General features: G+C 39.0%; 1 protein-coding gene and 1 long non-coding RNA gene across 3 annotated transcripts; one reads left to right on the top strand and one right to left on the bottom strand.

The window, feature by feature from the left end:
* Nucleotides 1-336: 336 nt before the first annotated feature.
* On the bottom strand, nt 337-21,032 carry LOC119771731 (very long-chain acyl-CoA synthetase-like). Its single transcript, XM_038267853.1, has 10 exons — nt 20,490-21,032; nt 17,801-18,010; nt 17,538-17,696; nt 14,350-14,474; nt 3,275-3,469; nt 2,001-2,091; nt 1,730-1,928; nt 1,235-1,332; nt 994-1,124; nt 337-853 (listed from the first exon to the last, which is right to left on the bottom strand). The coding sequence occupies exons 1-10, from the start codon at nt 20,968-20,970 to the stop codon at nt 677-679; spliced, it is 1,866 nt and encodes a 621-aa protein (XP_038123781.1). The 5' UTR covers nt 20,971-21,032; the 3' UTR covers nt 337-676.
* LOC119771732 lies at nt 4,394-9,156 on the top strand. 2 transcript variants are annotated; one of them, XR_005279179.1, is made up of 3 exons: nt 4,394-4,430; nt 8,536-8,637; nt 8,711-9,156. It is a non-coding gene; the product is annotated as an uncharacterized LOC119771732 (long non-coding RNA). The 2 variants fall into 2 exon arrangements; XR_005279178.1 differs by having other exon boundaries at nt 4,406-4,623.
* Nucleotides 21,033-21,332: the final 300 nt, after the last annotated feature.

Genomic DNA, 21,332 nt, shown 5'->3' with positions numbered 1-21,332 from the left:
GAAACATATCCATCATAATAGCCAGGCAAAAACTTTTTGATAATATGCTTTAAACATCTCGGTTCTCTACTTCACCCTCAAACGTGGCATTGGCTCCACCTTGTGTTCTCTATGGTACTTTTTACACTGACCTTTTTCCTGATGGGTGAAAACCATTTAAAACCCACACAATATGCTATTAAAACACTTTTAATTTTTGAAAGTTTAACTTATATTCACAAGTTTTGTCATATAACATACATTCCTAATACAAACTCAATTTATATATAATATTAATTTTTAAAAGACAAAAAATATATAGGCAATTTCCAAAAACCATTTCAGCAAATTACTTGAAAAGCAAAAAAAAAAAAAAAAAACTCATGCATTATACGACATTTTAGCTTTAACAGGATCCACCATGATGAATCCCTATACAGCAAATGAACTAGATACAAATATTAAAGGGTACAAGTCTGAGCAGAAATTATTGCAAGTTATCATCTCAGTGAATATACTTTTTACATTTCAATGTTATCATTGGGTCATGAACTTGTTTATCTGTATGCTAAGGTGATTCCTGTGTGTTAAAAATTAATACTTGGAAAAATACTGTTGTTTCCCTGAGCTGGAAATGATTTATAAAAAAAAAAAAGGCAGACACTCTGACAGCGCATCATCTGGCTAGTAAAGCTCTTCACAGCTTGATGCGTCCTGACAGGATAGAGCTGTAGATGTCAGATGTCAGCGGTACGTAACTTCTAACGCAGTCATCAATGACGTAAAGAGGGTCCTGGATGAGTTCTGGATCAAACCCCTGCTCCACTAGCTTCACTTTCATCTGCTTAAAAGTACCTGTGACTTCCACTGCACTCTGAAAACAAAGAAAAGAGCAGACACACATCAGTGGAACTGATCCCAGCTATGCATTTAAAGGAGAACAATGCCTGTTTGTTTGCATTTACATCCCCCCCATATTACAGTAATTGCATCAAAGCTTCTCCGCTCAATTACCTGGAGCCTTATGAAGCGAGGTCGCGCATATGAAGGCAGGTAGCTGACCACATGCTCGTATAGTTTACCTCCATCAAACTGTGCATCTTTCTTTACAGTGGCAGCTGCCATTCCTACACGCCCCTCATGTCCTAAGCAAAGTGGAATAACACAAGTTTTAAAAAAAATTAATTGATAGCTTCTCACATTCTGCCATAAATAAGTGAGTATAAAGAAAGTAGATGTACTAAAAGAGCATTACCTGGCACTTGGACTCCATAAACATTGGCCTCCTGCAGACAGTTACTCATTGAAAGGATGTCGGATACCTCTGTTGTTGCAACATTCTCGCCTTTCCACCTATGGGCTCAAGATATGTTACAATTTCAAATCAATACATGTATTTTCAAATTTTAAAATAACCTGTATGTAAAAGTAAATAAATAAAATAAAAATTGATGCAGAAATCTGTTGTAAAATGAAATAAAGAGCCTGCATCCCTCAGAATACACACATTTTAACTGGATTTTAACAAAGAAGATTGCCTTGCTTCTTCCAAAAATATATTGGGTCCTGTAATTTATTTTTAATAATAAGCTATTTGTGTTAAAGAGATATATTTAAATTTTAAAAATGTGCCTTTAGCTAATAAATCTAATCCAGCAAAATGGAAATGGGTCCCTTTTATGTTCCATCTTTTTTACTCTGGCTTAAAATTGCACAAATGAAATACTGATGATGAGGAGTAGGGCAGTACCTGAAGGTGTCCCCAACACGGTCCTGGAAGTAAATGAAGTTGTCTTTATCAATCCTCATTAGGTCACCGGTGTTGAAGTAAAGATCCCCCTTTTTGAGGACATTACGCAACTTCTTCCTCTCCGTCTGATCTTCGTTTAGAGCGTAACCGACAAAAGGAGCAATGTCTGTAATCTTCGACACCAGGAGTCCTGTTTCACCTTTGACAAAAATGCCAACATCAGCATGAAAGTATGAATTGTCTGTAACAAACAGCTGTAAGTATCTTTCACCTTTCGAGGCCTCGATGCAGAGACCGTCAGCATCTCGCATCGGCTCATCTTGCTCGGTGTCGTATTTCACAAGCAAGAAGGGAAACAACATCTGCAAAGAGCATTGAATTTAGAGTCCAGTTAGAAAAAGACTATTAAGGCTCTAATTTCTTTAAACAATTGCCCTGCTAAAACTGGATTTTCAATTTAAATTCATTAACAATTTAAATTCAAAACTAAAATATTATTATGCTTTTATCCCTATACCTCAGTTTAAAATCAATATTTATGGGCAAAAGAAAAGTTCTCTAATAAACTTATGCAATGCATTTTATCTGTAGTTTTGCTTTATACAGCATATAATGTAATCCTCACATGAAGTTGGATAGAGAAGTTGGAAGTTATTCTTAAGTTCCTTTAAAAAATAAAAATAAAATCCAAAAAATAAGGCACTACCATTTTCAAAAGAAAAATCTTTAGGATTTATTATATTTATTTTATATTGTACTTTTTGCAAAACAATAAATCAAAGTCCCTTGTGTTACTGTCTTTGCTCCCACTGGAAAGAAAGAAGTAGGACACGACACATCATAGGCCCAGAAACGCAACAATTTGTGCTGAATTTCTCTTTAGCATATTTGATTTTATTGGAATGGTTACTATGGCTACAGATCCTAGTACATTGGCTTGTTAAGTCCAAAAATGTGTACGCTTCTTATAGCATGACTGGTTTGTATGACTAGAAGCACTGAGAGTGAAATGAATTAAAATTGAAGCAAACCACATCATGACTGTTGAGACTTTTAGGAGGGAAATCATGAGCACATCAAAAAAGTGTTTCTCAGTTTAGTGTTATGGTACAGAACAAATGGGTCTGCTTCAATATCTTCACATCTGCACTTCCTCATTATTACAGACAAATGTTGCTTCATTTGAAGAGGATCAATCATAGAAGGTGTGAATATCCTCTTAGCTCAGGCTTCAGAGAAGAAAGGCTTGATGTACTTGGTTACAAAACAGTAGAAGACATGAACAAGTACAGATTATACAGAGCAAAGAAGGTTCACAGCATTATAATTTCATTTTAATCTTCACCTATCAATTATCAAACAGTTACCAGTTTAATGCTGTGATTTCATGTTTGTTAATACATTTCTACTGTGTATAGTAGGGATCCAAAAAGAAAACAAAAATCTACTAAGTACTGAGTTAACTTAAAAAGATGGGGTGATCATTTCTATCCAAAGCTTTGCTGATTTAAACATTAGGTATATAGTAGGTGTTTTCATTCTTACCTGGTGCAAAAAGTGTACACGTCCAACAGCTCCTATTTTCCCTGCATAGTTAAGAAAGCCAACATTACCCTCAGTTGAGGCATAAAACTCCAAAATCTGGACGTCTCCAAAGCGACCGAGGAACTCTTTCCAAACTTCTGCTCGGACTCCATTGCCGATGGCCAGTCTTACTTTATGATCTCTGTCATTATCTCTCTGCAGTTTTGTGCAAAATAAAAAAGGATAAAATTACAGAGTTTGCAAAATGTAAAGGTAAACTAGCATTATGCAGTTGTTTTTCATTTGATCACACTCTGGACATCACCTAGAACTACTAACATAATATTTTTAGCTGTAGCTTTGACTGACCACAAAAAATAAACATGTAATTGGTTTATAATATTACAGAGCGTTATAGAAACAAGGTTCATACAAATAAATCACTTAATATATAAAAATTGTATTGATCGATTGACTTTAATGATCTCACAGTGGATAAATTTACTCATTACATCAGCTCAAATAGTCAAACGAGAAGAATGTGCTAAAGAAAGAAAAAGGTACATGAAATATATATATACAGTGCATCCATATATGTCAGCTTTTTCTTTTATAGTAGGATCATTGTACAGGGTTACTGCACAAGGGGCACATGGGTATTTATATAGATGGATATTTATATTCATATATATAGTTATTGCACTGGGTGTCAGATATAGAGAAACAGATTATTGTACAGGGCATCAGATAGTAATTACATCTTATACATTGTACAACTTATTGTCTTTGTAATGTCGCATTGTAGAGTCTGGTTGCAGCAGGGATGAAAAACCTGCCGCAGCGCACCTTTTTACAAACAGGGTGTAAAAGTCTTTCACTAAAGGAGCTGCTCGGCTCCTCTACAGTCTGGTTCAGAGGATGGAAGGTGTTGTCCATGAATGATGTAAGCTTGGACAGCACCCTCCTATCAGCCAATTCCTCCACTGAGTCCAGAGTGCAGCCTAGGACAGAAGCCGCCTTTTTCGCTACCATATTTTCACGACTATAAGGCGCATATTAACGTCTTTTTTTTCCCTCAAAATGTGCGGTGCGCCCTATGTGTGTTGTTACTGCGGACGTTGTTGAGGCCACCATGAGAACGTTAAAGTGTGGGCGTGGATTGTGTATAAAAGAACAGGTATGTGCTTTATGCAGAACATTGTTGTGTTAACAACCCTGAAAATGGCAAAGAGACACGCCTATGAAACACAGTTTAAACTGAAGGCTACCAGCTAAGCAGAGGAAGATGGAAATCGAGCAGCCGCGAGAGAATTCAAGATTAATGAATCGATGGTTCGCAAGTGGAGGCCTGTTGGAAACTGCCGCCTATGGTGATTTTTAAGAGAAAGACTTTGCCTAAAGAGAGTTTTCCAGCTGGAGTCGTTATTAAGTGGGTTGGTGGCCTGGGGGTTGGAGACATGTTGAGAGTTGAGGACAGGGAGGGCCTAGTGTGAAAGGGTTGCTGGCCTGGGGGTTGGAGACATGTTGAGAGTTGAGGACAGGGGGGTCTGGTGTGAAGGGGGTTGGTTCCCTAACAAAATAGTTCAACAGATCTGGTCAAACTTACCTGCCAAATTTTAATTCTCAACAAGCAAACAATACCGACTATTTATTAAGACACAGAAGGATTTTTACAGGCATCATCCTGCACCAAATCAACAAAGAAAAGTTCGGCAGAGATTGCACCGTTTGTCTCTCAGACCCCGAGACGCTTGAACACCTGTTCCTCCGCTGCCCTGCCCGTAGCATCTTTTGGGACAAGATTGGTGAGATAATGGAAAGTTTGGAACCGGGCATCAGCAAAGGAAACAAAGAGTGGGACTGGATAAGACTTTTTGGAACACATAAAAAAAGACAACACTCTTTTCATCTGCATACCGTAAGCAATATAATCCTTTCTCTCGCAAGACACTCAGTATACATTTGCAGGAACTACAAACTCTTTGAAAATAAGTCACTGGATTGCTGGAAACTGTTCATAGGACTTTTTGAAAATCACAGGAATACACTCACAAGCATAGACAAACAACTTTCTCAGGACATTTTTGGACTGCTTAGCAAATGCAAATATTTTCAGGACTGGACAATGTGATTAATTTTGTGCATAAACATAATTTTTTTTTTTCCACTGTAGATAATTAAGAGCAAAAGTATTTTTTGTTGATATGGGTTTGTAACAAGTTTCTTTTTGTGTTTTTTTTTTCTTTGGTGTTTCTGTAAATGAATAACAATGTTTTGATTATTCCTTTTGTTCACTGTATATAGTTGCACCTATTCTTTTAAATTGAACTTTTTCTAATAAAAAAAGATTAAAAAAAAAAAAAAAAAAAAAAAAGGGGGTTGGTGGCCTGGGGGTTGGAGACATGTTGAGAGTTGAGGACAGGGAGGGCCTGGTGTGAAGGGGGTTGGTGGCCTGGGGGTTGGAGACATGTTGAGAGTTGAGGACAGGGAGGGCCTGGTGTGAAGAGGGTTGCTGGCCTGGGGGTTGGAGACATGTTGAGAGTTGAGGACAGGGAGGGCCTGGTGTGAAGAGGGTTGCTGGCCTGGGGGTTGGAGACATGTTGAGAGTTGAGGACAGGGAGGGCCTGGTGTGAAGGGGGTTGGTGGCCTGGGGGTTGGAGACATGTTGAGAGTTGAGGACAGGAGGGCCAAAGTGAAGAGGGTTGTTGGCCTGGGGGTTGGAGACATGTTGAGAGTTGAGGACAGGGAGGGCCTGGTGTGAAGGGGGTTGGTGGCCTGGGGGTTGGAGACATGTTGAGAGTTGAGGACAGGAGGGCCTGGTGTGAAGGGGGTTGGTGGCCTGGGGGTTGGAGACATGTTGAGAGTTGAGGACAGGGAGGGTCTGGTGTGAAGGGTGTCAAAACGTATGAAAACCTGTTTAATTCGTCTGCAAACTAGGTTTCTCTGTCTGCGGCCCTGCTGGTGGTGTTCCTCTGCCCAAAGCCGGAGATGTTCTTGGGTTCTCTCCACACATCTCTAATGTTGTTTTGTGCCAGTTGTTCCTCTATTTTCCTCCTATAGTCCTTCTTTGCTGTCGTTATCCTCCATTGGAGCTCTTGCTGGACTCTACAATGCTCTTCTGTCTCCTGAGTTGAGAGACCTTTTTTTCCTGGTTCAGGAGGACTTTCAGCTCAGGAGTCATCCAGGGGTGGTTGTTTGGGAAGCTCTGTAGCCCTTGTGTGGGCATCGTGCTCAGTGATACATTCATTTAGACCAGGCATCCCCAAACTCGGTCCTTCAGGGGCCGCTGTCCTGCAGGTTTTAGAGGTTTCCCTGCTTTAGCACAGCTGATTATAATGATTGCAGTAGAGCTAAAGCCTGTTAATCAGCTTTCAATTAAAATCAGCTGTGCTGGAGCAAGGAAACCTCTAAAACCTGCAGGACAGCGGGCCTCGAGGACCGAGTTTGGGGATGCCTGATTTAGACTGTTGGTGTCATCACCATGGAAACTTTGCAACATGCCCTAGCCTGTGGTTCTGAAACAATCCTTCAATTTCTCATTAAATGTTGGCACTAAAGTCTGTTCGTTTAGACTTGCAGCAAATGAAATACATAATTTTGGTGAAAACTAAGCTTAATTGACAAACAGAAAAGTGCTTTAGTGCAGCATATTGTGTCTGTGTTAAGAAACAATCTAGTTGTAATTTCTTAGTACCTTCAACACTGTGTGCTGCATAGGTTTTACTATTCACATATCAAGAAATTTTGCTCCAGAACGTATGGTACTAAAATATTTCTCACAGGCATTTTTCTCTGTGAAATTTCACAATTTTTGTTTAGTTTTATTAACCATTGCTTAATGACCTCAGACTAAACTGATTCAACTGTGTATTTGCATTGCATGTCTTCTTGAGATACATTACTGAGAAGGTTCAGTCGAATCCTATACACACAAACAGGTTATAACAGGTTCTCTATCAAGGGAAGAAAAGCAACTGAACTGACATTCTGTCAGTAAAGTCATTACCTTGAGTTTTTGCAAAAGACTTTGAATTGGTTACATTCTTGTAATGATCTAGTTCAGGTTTATCTTAATGCTCTCCAATATGAACCCATAATTGATTTCTAGTAAAGTTTTTTTTGTTATTTTTATTGATCAATTGTAAATATTTTGCACTTCCTGTCCAGATGTCAGAATTTATCATTAAAATCCTTGACACAAGCAAAACTGTACATTCCCCGGCCTTTATCCATGTGACTCAACTAGCATGACCATTTACCTAAACCCTATACCGGTACAGTAAGATTTGACTGCTTAGTTACTTGATACGACCTCCAAAGTAAAGGCCAGCATCTATTCCGAGAAGTGACCAGATAGAGACAACTCGCCTCCTGTGACTCGTGCAAACTGAGACAGTACTCCATGTGATGCGACCAAATACTCTGAATGGCATACATGTACCATCTATGTTTACAGTACTATTAAATATAAATAGGTATTTGTAGCTCTAAAAACATCACGCTGTCTTCTTTTTAATTAGTCTGATTTTGATGCTACTTTAATAAAAAAAAGTGAGATAATGTAGTCAAAGGCTGCAATGCGATAGTGATTTAAGGATTTCTATTTCAGACAGCCAGCTGTGCTGTGCGCTGGCAATGTACAGATTTGGAAAGATCTCGCAGACAAAATCTGCCTCCGTAGAAACTTGCTGCAGGCGGTTTATAATATTCTGACTCTGCAGCTTTCTGTCATGAAGGGTTTTACAGCAATTGAGATTGTATCTAGGATATCCTGCTTAAATGTCCTATGTGAACTTGTATGAGTTGCAGTTGTATCAGTAAGTGATTTAAAAAGTATTAAAGTTAAAGGTTTGACTTATGATCCTTAAAATATGCTGCACGGAAATCCTCTAATTAAGAGCCTTCAATGCAGTTACAGTGCACAATCATAGTTGATCTAATAATAGTTATATACATTTCCTTCTTTAAAGTTAAAACAAAGCTAAATTTTCTGAGAAGTACTAATCAACAGGTTCTATATTTACATAGATTATCAAGAAGTAAAGGCTGGCCTTACTGTTGACAATCTAACAGCCAAATGTAAAACATTCTTTTAAGAGACTTTCTGTCATCACATGGAAATAAAACAAACTGGAATACAGTCTCAGAGATATAAAGTGATCATCATATCAGGGCCAGACAGAAAAAACCTAGACCTAGTCTTGGAGAAGGCATGACAAAGACCAAATCAATATAAAGCCCTTTTTTCAATAACTTTTGCTGCATTTCATCAATCATTTCAGTGAAGAGGAATGTTGCAAGAGTAGTCCTGCATAAAGAAAATTCCTGCAACAAGTTCAGACAAGGGGGCCAAGAGTGAGGCTGGTCTTGAGACCAACATCAATGTAAGGTATAGCAACAATACCTGCCCTAATATCTTTTTCTACCCTTTTAACTAAATGCTTCATCTCTTTCCAGGACTGCAGGTGACTTACTGGGTATGAAGGGCTGTTGCAAGGCCAAGGACACGAAGCAAGCGTGTATCCACTGTTACTACTGTACATGCTAAACCAGTAGGAGTTAATTCAGCAACGTTAATGAATCTCCAGAGTTCTCAGATACGATTAAAGATGTTAACCAATGATTTTACAGAGTGGGATCAGTAACGTACCTTGAGATGACATATGAATGGCAAATATGAAAAACTCAACTGAATAGAAACATTGCCTACTGGCTAAACCTGACTTATTATAAAAAAAATGACGATATGCACTGTCAATGTAACTAGTAAGTAAAAGATTGACATACAGAAAACGCTAATAAGAAAGAGCCTAGAGATCATTAGCCCATATTGTTACTTAACTGTCAAATTATGCTTAGTGAGTGCATTAAAAACTAAACAAACAAATTTGGTCTCAAAATCTATCAACACATATGTTCCTAAATGTTCTTTGCTTTGGGATTGAGATAAAGGTTATGCTAATAGGAGCCAGCCAATCGTAGCTTTGGCCGTAAGGTCTCTGGTGTCTGTCGCGGCAGGAATCCTCGAACCCGGTGGTGGTGCCCGGAAGTAAGGGATGCCGTCAAGCTGAAGAAGGAGGCCTAACTGGCCTTGTTAGCTAGTGGGACTCCAGAATCAGCTGAGAGGTACCGGCAGGCCAAGCGTGTTGCGGCTTGTGAGGTTGCAGAGGCAAAAAATCTGGTCTGGGAGGAGTTCTGAGAGGCCATGAAAGAGGACTATCGGTCAGCCTCGAACGTGTTCTGGCAAACTGTCCGCCACCTCAGAACGGGAAGTGGTGCTTCACCAACTCTGTTCACAGCGCGGGTGGGGAGCTGCTGTCCTCAACTAGGGATGTTGTCGGGTGGTGGAAGAAGTACTTCAAGGATCTCCTCAATCCCATTGCCACACCCTCCGATGAGGAGGCAGAGACAGAGGGGTGGATGAGATTCGTACCTTAAGTCTTTGGATGTTGTAGGACTGTCTTGGCTGACTCTGCAGTATCCCGTGAAGGCCTGGGACAGAACTCCTGGTGTGCCGACCAGCGTGGTAGTTCCTCTCTTTAAAATGGGGGACCGGATCGGTGCAGTGTCTGCAATGATGTGGTCGCTGTATAGGACTGTAGTAGGGAAGAGGGAGCTGAGTTGGGGGGCAAAGCTCTCGATTTATTGTTGTACCTACGTTTCCACCCTCACCTACGGTCATGAGATCTGGCTAATAACCAAAAGGACAAGATCCCAAATGCAAGCGGCCGAAATGAGTTTCCTTCTACTCAGGAGGAGCTTGGAGTACAGTTGTTGCTCCTCAAAGTCGAAAAGGAGCCAACTGCGGTGGCTCGGGCATCTGTTTTGGATGCCTCCTGGTTGCCTCCCTTGGGAGGTGTTCCAGGCATGTCCCATTGGGAGGAGGCCTTGTGGAAGGCCCAGGACACACTGGAGGTACTACGTCTCTGAGCTGGCCTGGTGTCACCTCAGGGTTCCCCCAGAGCAGCTGGAGAAGGTGTGTGTGGACCGGGAAGTCTGGGCATCTTTGCCTAGACTGCTGCCTCCGCAACCCGGCCCCAGATAAGTGGAAGAAAACGGATGGATGGATGGCTAAAGGATATGTGGCTTCGCTTTCTTGTATTGGCGGATCTACCGGGGTGGCATGGGGTGGCATTTGCCACCCTAAATCAAAGCCTTGCCACCCCAGTTGCCACCCCAGCTTACAACTTGGAAATCGAGAATCAGATCATAGCAATTTGGACACTTACAATGTGGAAGCTCCGATGTCCGACTCCATTGAATGCAGCCAGGACAGGGTAGAGCGAGTGCGGAAGAGAGACGGCTTTGTTTTGAATTAAAGTGGCGCGAAGGGAGGAGAGCACTGCAAGGACAGAGGGCAGCAGCATGGAAGGAAAGAGGTAAGAAGAGTTAATTTACTAAATTATATTAAAGAGAGAATAAGAATGAAAATTTGTCCTAATAATAGTTGTACTGCCGAATCTGAGATAACGAAAAATTAATCGTTCGTGTTCGTACATGTTAGTGTGCAGGTCTGTGTAAGGTAGAGAAGCTGAAATTATTCAAACTTAGTCAAGGAAAACATTGTAAAGTTAGTTAAAATCTACAGAGATGAAGATGAAAGACTGCAGCAGCATATCAAGTTTTTTCCTCCCGAAGAGTAAGACGAGAGAAAAGGCAGAAATAAAAGAGAAAAGCAAGGCTGACGGAGGAGGAGATGAGGTGGAAGGAGAAGAACAGCATAAATCTGACAGGGAGATCATGGATGATGACCAAACCGAGGGAAAGGAGGAAGAGGTAGAAGACCACAGCAATGAAGAGATGGAAGAGGGAGATTTTCAGCAAGATGAAGGAGGAGGCGAGAGAGGAGAAAACAGGCAGCTGTCAGACAGTGACAGGAGAAAATCTGAGGCATCAAACATCTCCAGGCCAGCTGGTCCGCATGGTATGGAGACTGCACACTAAGTTACATCTTAATAAGAAAAATAAATTATGATAAAATGGACATTTTGCTGTATTTAAATAGTTCTTGCTCAGAAAAAATATATTTTGATAGTGATCATTGTTTGCTTTAATGTAAATTACTGAGAAACAAGAAAAAAATGAATGAAAGAGTATTCAGTATTTCAGTAGTAAGTGAAGGCTGCAATGTTTTTAATCTAATGCTTAAGTTAAATTTCAAAATGAAATAAATTTACCTTAACATTTCCCTTAATAGGCTTATACATTATGGGATGCAAATTCATACAGCCTGATGGTTGGCTAATAAATAATAATTTCATATTCTGTCTATATTAATTGTTAAAATAATAATTTTACAGACATATCCAGGTCGTGGTGTAAGGGGCCAGCACAACCAAAACGTGAGAACTTCCCAAAGACTTTACAAGGGGGAGCCAAGAGAAGCTTCAGGATTGACTGGTATAATTCCAATCCCTGGCTGGAGTACTCGCTGCTGAATGATGCAGTTTACTGTTTTGCCTGTAGGCACTTTTCTCTTCCTGATGCACCTAGGACTGTTTTCACCTCCCTCGAAGGCTATTGTAACTGGAAAAAGGCAACAATGAAGGACAGTGGGTTCTGTTCTCATGCCAGATCTGAAAGTCATGTAAATGCAACAACAAAACAAGAAAACTGCAGACAAAAATATTTCAATTTTGGGACTAATGGATGAGAAAAATAAGAAAGAAGTGATTGAAAATCAGTACTACATTAAAACCTTAGCTGAGATCCTACTTCTCACTGCAACAGAAAACACAGCCCAGCGGGGTCATAGGGAATCATCTGACTCAGTAACCACAACCCAGTGATTAAAAAAAGGCTTAAACAACAAGCTAAAAATGCCAAATATACAAGCAAAACAATCCAGAATTTGCTTTTGTAGGTATGACAGCTACAAGATATTTTCATTGGTGAGCCTTTAAATGATGATTACAAAAGGTGTGTGTATAAGAAATTGAAAGTTCTCATTTTTGGTTTAACAAAATGTATGTATGCCTACTGTATAAGCAACTGAAATGATGACCATAACATCTGTATAAGAAACATACTGTTTTGCATTTTTCTTTTGGTTTTATACAGTATGTATGCAGTTATTTCAACCACTAAGAAATTAGTGGAAAGACTGTTCTGAGTTGATATTAAAAGCACTGAAATTTCCAGTACTTTGTTTCAGTTAAAATTTATTTCTAGTGCATTTAGGGTCATGGGAGCCCATCCCAACAATTATCAGGTGGGAGGCAGGGTGCACCCTGGACAGGTTTGCAGTCTTTTGCAGTATATTATATACAGCCCTATATTTAAATCTATCTATTGATCAAATATATATATATATATATATATATATATATATATATATATATATATATATATATATATATATGTGTGTATGTATTATCATCTACTGCTGTTGCCACCCCAGAAAAACTGCTGCCCCTCCTTTGCCACCCCATTAATATTTTTCTAGATCCGCCCCTGCTTTCTTGTGTACAAGAAAATCATTAATTTATATTTAAATTAAACTAACTCTATAAAGCAAATGTGCAGCTAGTTTTTTTTAAATGATAAGCGTTTATATTTTATTGTGAATTTCATTAAAGATCATAGTAACCAAAAGGAAAATCAGGACTGAGAAACCTTATCTCAAACAAAACCAGAAACCGGTAAAAGCCTTATCACTGCATCTTGATAGATGGCCACAGTAAAATGGGTTATTTGCTAAGATGTTTTTTTACATGTCAACATATGTTAGGAACCTTTTAATGTCTGAATGGTTAATAGCTCAGAATCATTTAGCCTAAGAGAACAAGTACAATCCCATGAATTTGTCAGATACAAAACTAAACAAAAAACTTTTTAAAGGTACACTATGCAACCGGTGTTGATTTTCCAGTGAGGCTCCCTCCAGAGGGCGAAAGTAAAAGTGCACTGTCGTAAATATGCACAGCTGTTCTCCTGGTTTCTCCGTCAAGCCAGGCGCGGTTGTTTTGAGCTTAGCAGCGCATGACTAACGCTGCGTTCACACTGGACGTAGCTGGCGCGACAGAAGCAGCGAGTTTACATGCAAAGTCAATGGTTGACGCGGGTCAAGGCGCAGCAAAAGGTCCCGCGGCGCGTTTTGAGCACCAGGCGCAGCACGTCTGAGCAGCTGAAGCAGCGCGTCGGGTGCGTTTAACGCAGGGAGAGAGACACAGCGCTGATGATCACTCCTCTTAAACAGTTTATTGACGCCTAAATTAACTTAAAATGCAGAAATCTGCCGGCAGAATATGCAGATTGGATTATTTAGATGAAAAACACCTACCAGCTGCCGCGGTGAACCGCTGCTGATGAAGGGATCCATACTGTCGGCGCCCCGCTGGTATGTGGGGGTCTGAGCGGCTCCGACAGAAAAAATATTGAAGGCAGGATAATAATCTGAATGAACTGACTGCACTGATTACGTTTTCAGGTGTATTTTCTCACTTAAACACATATTAAAACTACTTTATTCCCACTGATCACAGCAAATATAGCTGCAAGGCAGAGAAAGGATAGTGAAGCTCCGCCCAACGCGCCTCAGACACACTTTTGCACCGCGCAGCCAGAGCAGCAAAGCTGCTTCAGCCACGCGTCAGAACTAACTGGTACAAGCAGCAAAAAGGAAGCAGCAGACGCGATTTTGCTGCTTTTGCTGCGTGAACGTAGCATAACTGCACAAAGATTGCCACTGTGCTAGCAACAAAAATGCTTTTAACTGGGGGCGTGTAGCAGTTCTCGCCGTAAAGCAAGACTGACTCTCGTGAGACTTCTGAGCCTGTGGGTGCGGGTCGGTGCTCCTGCAGTTGCAAGTGCAGTATTTCCCCCACAGACCACCAGGGCGGCCGAGAATACCTTTGTTCAACCTGAAATGACTCATTTAGTCATCCATAACGTTATGGAACACATTAATTAACTGAAAAATGTTGCATAGTGTCCCTTTAACAGAACACCTGGAGAAATTCTGCTCATTACTTTAAAGAAAGCCTTGGTCCTTGAAGAAAGTATGTAAAGGACTATGGATTAAATATTTATAATGTATTGCAATGCATTTAAATGTATTTCATATTTTAATAGAATAGCTTTTATTTTCCTTTTACCTTCGGCGTGCAACAGAGGTAGCGCATCACTTCTCCAATATACTGAACGACAGTCACGTTGTATTTCCTGCAGTCGTCCCAGAACTGAGAGGCAGAAAACTTTCTTTTAAGAACCATGGTGGACCCTGTGAGATCAAACATTAAAGAAAACAAAAAGTTTAATGTGATAAATGACGGCTAGATTAATAACAATAATAACAGGAAGAGTAAATGCAATTGTAATAAAAAAAAAATAGTGGGGCAGATAAATGCACATATCAGACAACAGAACAGGGATTCTTCTGCACAGCATCAAATTTCACCAAATAGGAATGTAGCACACAATGCTTGCATATGTACATACAGTTGCTGTGCAACCTTTCACCTATTTAGGTAACGCAGCCAGAAAGGATCTGTACAGATTATTGGATCCTTGTGACAAAAGACTCTTTCACTGGCACTGAACAGGAGCAGGATAATCAGAGGCAGAAAAGTATCGGTTCTCTGCAGTTAGAAAAACAAAACAAGCTGTTTGCAGTTTTATAACAACCTCAGGTTAAGTTTCACCAAAAACCTTAGAAGACTTACAATTTCCTTAGTCATAAAGAGACACTACTGGAACATGAGATGCAGTAAAATTGTAATCAATTGCATTGATTGTCAAGGCTAATGAGTAAAGATATCCTGTGATATGCAACTACAGCTATGATATTTTAAGGTATACTGTACCTGGCTAAATTGCATAAGCATGAAAGACTTCACAAACTTAAACAAAAAAGAGGAGTTATCTTTGTTAATGACATTATCAATCAGGACGGTAAAATTATGCTTGTTCAAACCTTTCCTTTAACCAACTCACTGGAGTAACTGTAAAAACATGGAAAAAAATAATAAAAAATGGAACTACTAAACTATACAGTATGCTTTTTTAAAACCTCCAATAAGAAACTCTAATTGGCAAAAGGGAATTAAAATAAATAGATAAAATATATAATTTTTCTATTTAATAAAAAATCGCTGAAGGTTGCCCCATATAACACAATTGAAAAATGGGAGGAGTATTTTGACTGCCCGCTGCAATAGGATAAAATGTTTAAACTAATCTGTTGATGTGCAAAATCTCTATTTTTAAACTTAAATCATATATAATTTCTTCTTTCTTTCTGCTTGATGTGGTTTCTGTTTTACTAGGAGAGTTTATCGACAGTCACGATTTAGTTAATTTAATCATTGTACTCGTTGAAAGGTTTATTTTTATAGCCAAAAATAAATTCTCACTTAGTCTTAATTTATTTAAAGCAATTATTTAGCATTTATTAACTTTAGAAAGTTATATGAACTGATAATGAAGCCAGAAAACATAAAAACATATGGGAAGTTCTGAAATGTGTACTATGAAAATGTAATTTGTGGATGAATGAATTGATTCAACGTGGGTGAATTAATGTGAAGGAGAATGAGGGGAGGGAGTGTGGGAGGTTTTTGGGTTGGTACAATAACTGTGTAAATGTATCCCGTGCTATGATTTATGTTGATTTAAAAAAAAAAAAAAAAAAAGATTTCACAATCTGCAAAGAAATCACTAAAATTGTTGTTAGAAAGACTTTGTGACCTAAATTTTGTAACCTAGAGTTGACACATACAAGTTATTTTAAATGATTCCTCTGGCCAATATACAACACTTGACACTATCAATGCTATGAGAGGAGCTCACCTCTTGAAATACCACCTATGTAAGTTGGGAGAAGTCGCACCGTCATTAGCCAAGTCGTGTGTGACATGGAAGAACATACTGCTTTAAGGCCACAGGCTCTTATATAGTCATGGAGCTAAGGCTTTTTCTCTAAAAAAATTCTGCCTGTTCGACCCCTGGTCATGGCTGAGGCAAGGAAAAGGTTTAAACCTTCTGAGGAGGCTAAAAAGAGCAAACGGGAAAGGGACCGTGCATGAGCAAAAACAGGAGTCGATCTTGGAAAGGAGTTTTTTCATTGGCGCATTGGTGCTAATTTGAGGCTAAATGCATTGAAACTAATCCTGCGAAGGTAAAACAATGACTCAAAGTACACTGTCAAAAGAAAGGACTTCATTAAGAAAGCAAAGAAAATGTAGACTGGCCAAGTCAATCATCTGACCTTAACCCAGCAGAACATTAATTTCACCTCTGGAGGAATAGACAGGAGGGAGAAAACTCTCAAAACATACAAGAACTGAAAAAAGCGCCAGTAAAGGCTACAGTCTGAAGGCAGTCGGTGCAAGCAAAGCTTATGTCACCAAATATCAAATGTTACTCACATTAAGATTATTCATTCATTTTCCGTTCATCTAAACAGTGATATATCCTAAGCTGTTTAAAACATCTACATGTGAATACCAGAGATGGGAAGTAACGAAGTACAAATATTTCGTTACTGTACTCAAGTAGATTTTTCTGATATTTTTACTTTACTACTTATTTTTATAGCGACTTTTTACTTCTACTCCTTACATTTTTACACAAATATCTGTACTTTCAACTCCTTACATTTTAAAAAATTGGCTCGTTACTTTAGTTTTGAATCATTTCAATGGAGTTACCGTTATTATTTTTCACATCATCAATACCAAATTCAATCTAATTGGATGGGAATCTACGTTGCACTTGACGCACCACTACAAGATGAATCGACAGATTCGGCGGTATTCATTCACGGCAAATCATTGCAGCTTGGTGGCGGTGGCGTTAGCATAGTAGCATGGACGACGAGATGATTGAAAATTAACACAACAGAGATCTAGTCCTATAGGCAGACATCCATTTAAAATGTAGGCAACGGCATGAAAAAAGGGGTTTCTACTTTTACTTTTATACTTAAGTAAATTTACAAGCCTGTACTTTGTTACTTTTACTTGAGTAAAGAAGTTTAATCAGTACTTCCACTTTTACCAGAGTATTTTTTAACACAAGTATCTGTACTTTTACTCAAGTACGGAAAGTGAGTACTTTTGCCATCTCTGGTGAATACCAGGGAATAAAAGCTGATATTTGGAACAATTGTCTCATGCCCATCTTTCTATCTCAAACCCAAATTTATTTAAAACTGAACAAAAAGAACAAGGAGATGTTCCTTGCTGTTCCAATACTTTAGAAGGAGACTGCAGATCTACCAGTTTCTGTTTCTAAGATGCCAGGACAGGAGACAAGAGAATAGAACATGGTTTAATGTTCTTACCATTTTCAATGCAGCCGAAAAATCCAACAACAAACCCTGCTGTGTGGTACAGAGGTAGATTAACGTACACAACATCCTTGGATGTCATGCCGTATGTAGATATAACAGCCAGAGCTGATAGGAGGCGATTCTGGTCGACCAGAGCGGCCTTAGGAAGACCTAAAAGACAGTATAACACACGAGGGATGTTTGAACACCGAAGGACTGATTTCAGACCATGTAAGAATGGAATGCCACAAAATATCAGTAAAACACTTCAATACCAGTAGTGCCAGAGGTGTAAATGTAAACAGCAGGACTTTTGAGTGTGACGTGTGATCTCAGGGATAGAGATGGTGGTGTGTCCAAGGCCTCCTCAACTTTCTCAGAAAAGTTCTCGATTCCTGGGGTATCACAGGTTTTGGCCATGAGGAGGACAGTGACGCCCTGCTCCCTCAACGAGGGCAGAACATCCTCCACTGCCTCTTTTAGCTCTGCAAGAAAAGCACTAATATTAAGAGATAAAAGAAAAGTATACAAGTGCATTATTTAAGCAGATGGTGATCAGTGTGCAACCCTCCGTCGAATGGATACAACATTTTAAACATTAATTTAAAAGTCATTAGACATATGAATTGCGTAGTACCATCCAAACTCAACAAAAGACAGACTTAAGTTCATCTTAACTAATTGTTTTAGACAATACTACTGAGAGAGGACCCTGAGGAAGACTCAGAACTCTCTGGAGGGACTACATATCCATTTGGTCTGGGGACCAGATCCCCCAGAATGAGCTGGAGAATGTTGCTGAGGGGGAGGGGTGTCTGGGGGTCCTCCCTGACCTAATGTTTTAAAGGTATAGAGGAGGATTTTTGCAAGTTTTTGAAAAAGACCCGCTGCCTCCACATGAAAAAAAAAAAAAATGCACAAGCACAACCCTTAATCTGCTCCCGAGAGATAACCCCTATTAAATATGTGTGAGAGCGTGCAAGAGCTCTGTTTAAAAGTTGTTGTTTGCATCGCTCATGTAAGCTTACTTTCCAAAAGATTTGCAATTGCATGTAGAATGGCCTTACATAAACATATCACCAGAATGATTGACAATTAGAAGGACCACTTATTTTGATGATCCACTCGGAAAAAGAACATCCTCCAATATACCTTTAAAGCTTACATTTAGAAATAATAACAGCATATTCTAACTTTGTTAGCACCGATTCGTTTGAAATAAGGACCTCAAGATGTTCACTGTTGCCATGGGTGGTTCTAGACAGGGGCCAACAGGGGCCAGTGCCACTATTGAACTGGCCTGGCCTCTGTCATGGCCCCTGCACTGAAAACAAACACAAAAGCAACATTTTAAATATAAGTAGTAAAATTCTTTTTTAACTAATGATATTTTGCCTTGATTTAAAGTGTATAATATCAAATTATCTTTTTTAAAAGCAGAATTACTTATTACTTTGGCAGTTAAATATGATGCTTGCCACAATTGTATTCTACATACAATAAATATAAATGTACTCTGTCTTCTCTGTGTTCGGCCAGAGCAGTGCAGTGTGGCTACAAGTTTACTGAGAATGATGTGTCCTGTCTCTAATGCATTTCATGATTAATTTAATACTTCTGCAAAGATGTATACGTAAGGTACAGAGTCCAGAGATTCCCATGGTAACAATAGGAGATCTGCCGCAGAAGAACCAACATTGGCAGATCCTCCCATTTACCAGATTCAATTAAGGGCAAATGCACTTATTTTAAGAATATTTTTTACTTTTTTAGACCCGTTTTTGCAGAGTAACGAAATCAACTCTTATGAGATGCAATGACAGGAGAGACAATTACTGATTTATCCTTTGGACCAATGTTATACTTTGCCAACATATACACTTTTATTCGTCTTGAGTGTTAATTTCTGTAACCTTGTTTTAATTTGTGTTTTTTTGTAGTTCTTTTCCCAAAAAAAGCCATAGTAACAATTTGACCTGCATTAAATTTGGTCTACAGTATTATATTGTAACCAATGGAAACTCATATCAATGAACCAAGATTATATTCCAATTCTACATTTAAAAAAAAATCAAGATTACATGATGGAGTAGTGGCTACATGACTAGATAAGAAATATGCACAAAAATACACCAAATGCAGACAAACAGTTAAGGTTTATTTTAAAAACAAGTACTGTTGTTCTATAATGTTACTTTCTAGAGCTTGCTGTGGATAATTCAGCTCAATTATCTTTATTTTGGTCATCAGAACAAATGTATCCCACATTCTTATCTTCAGGTAACAAGTTTCAAGGTGTTACTTTATTGTATGTCTCGTACCCTATCTGTTGGTTGTGCTGATCTTTTTACATCTCGTTGCAGGTGATGAAGCAGACTGAAAATATTTTATCATTATCTCCTATCTCCTCTTTCTTTCATTTTTTCTCCTTTTTTTGTTTTTCCTCTGCGGTTCTATTTATATTGCAGTGTCCATATAATGTGTAAAACTCCCTGCATAATTATAATAAATCAATTTAAATGCATGAAACAAGCAGAACACTATGGCAATAACCGTACTGCTCCACTTGTGAAAGTAAAATCTGTTGGGCTCCTTTTGGCATCAAGACACTTATTCTTATTGCCACATTGCCAGACAGGACCTTTTTTTTTTTTTTTTTTTTAAAGAAAGAAAAAATTTAATAACGTGTCTCAATGGACTGCATTGCATGCAAGTTTGAGTTTAGGATGGAGATTAAATTAATAATTATTATTATTGTTATTATTATTAGTGCATAATAATTTAAAAAAAGTTTATTTTGTAATTATGTTTCTTTGTAATTTTGAAATACTGGTATTAATACAGAAATCAAAAATTTTGTCAGCAGTATTGGATAAAGAAATCGAAAATATGACTAAAGAAAACCTGATTGGTCCCAGATTTGTTTCCTATCAGCTGTAACCAACTTCTGCAACATGCTCCTACCTGCAGCTGCAATCAGCACCTTGGCCTTGCAGCAGTTGAAGCAGTGAAGCAGAGACTTGCTCCGGATGTTATAGTTTAATAGAGCAACAGGAGAGCCTAGCTTTGCCAGAGCCAGCCAGGTAAACAAGAAGCTGGGCTCGTTTCCCATAAAGAGCGCAGCGGTGAACCCTGGTTTGTACCCGGGCTGAGACAGCAGAGCATTGGCGATCTTATTGCTCTCTTTGTCCGTCTCTCCATAAGTGTAGATTTCATCCCCAAACACGATGAACGGTTTCTCTGAAAGCGCAGCTCTTCGCTCCAAGAAACGCTCCAGGGCGAAGAAGGGTGGTGTTCTTCTTCGATTCGCTACATACTTGAATAAAATTCGCATTAGAACCCCAACGTATTGAACATCCACCCATAAATACGGGAAAAATGTTTTTAGTGCATATGGGATGATGAAGACGGAGGCTAAAATGGTTGAAATCACATAAAACTCCATAATGAACTTTCTCCTCTGGTTCTAATGTGCAGCCCTGACTGAAAAACATACAAAACATGGGGGGGAAAAATGCTTAGTGGGGCGGAGCAATTCCTAGCAGCTCCTAAAATATGCACAACTAATATGCTGGGGTCTTAAAAAAACTGTATCTTTAAAGATTGAAAAAAAATCTTTGCAGACATTTCATGCATGGACTCTTTTTAGTTTTATTTAAACACTTCCAAATCCCCAAGACAAGGCATCTAAGGGCACTCAGATGAAAAGAGGTCAATCTCCTTAGGTAGATGCAGAAGTCTGCAGCTTGTCTGGGGTGAGCGGAGAATATAGGCATTCTATTAACATATCTAGATAGAAAATGAAAG

This window comes from Cyprinodon tularosa, unplaced genomic scaffold, assembly GCF_016077235.1.
Source record: "Cyprinodon tularosa strain WSP-4 unplaced genomic scaffold, ASM1607723v1 ctg687, whole genome shotgun sequence".
Classification (NCBI taxonomy): domain Eukaryota; kingdom Metazoa; phylum Chordata; class Actinopteri; order Cyprinodontiformes; family Cyprinodontidae; genus Cyprinodon; species Cyprinodon tularosa.
This window is presented reverse-complemented; position numbering and strand designations above follow the sequence as displayed.

Bases quoted from the DNA above. Each gene is read 5' to 3' on its own strand.
- LOC119771731 (XM_038267853.1), bottom strand. From the start codon at position 20,970: ATGGAGTTTTATGTGATTTCAACCATTTTAGCCTCCGTCTTCATCATC. The intron at 1,333-1,729 runs GTACTGCCCTAC...TTGAGCCCATAG, and splicing joins CGTGTTGGGGACACCTTCAG to GTGGAAAGGCGAGAATGTTG. The intron at 854-993 runs GTAATTGAGCGG...CTTTGTTTTCAG, and splicing joins CTCGCTTCATAAGGCTCCAG to AGTGCAGTGGAAGTCACAGG.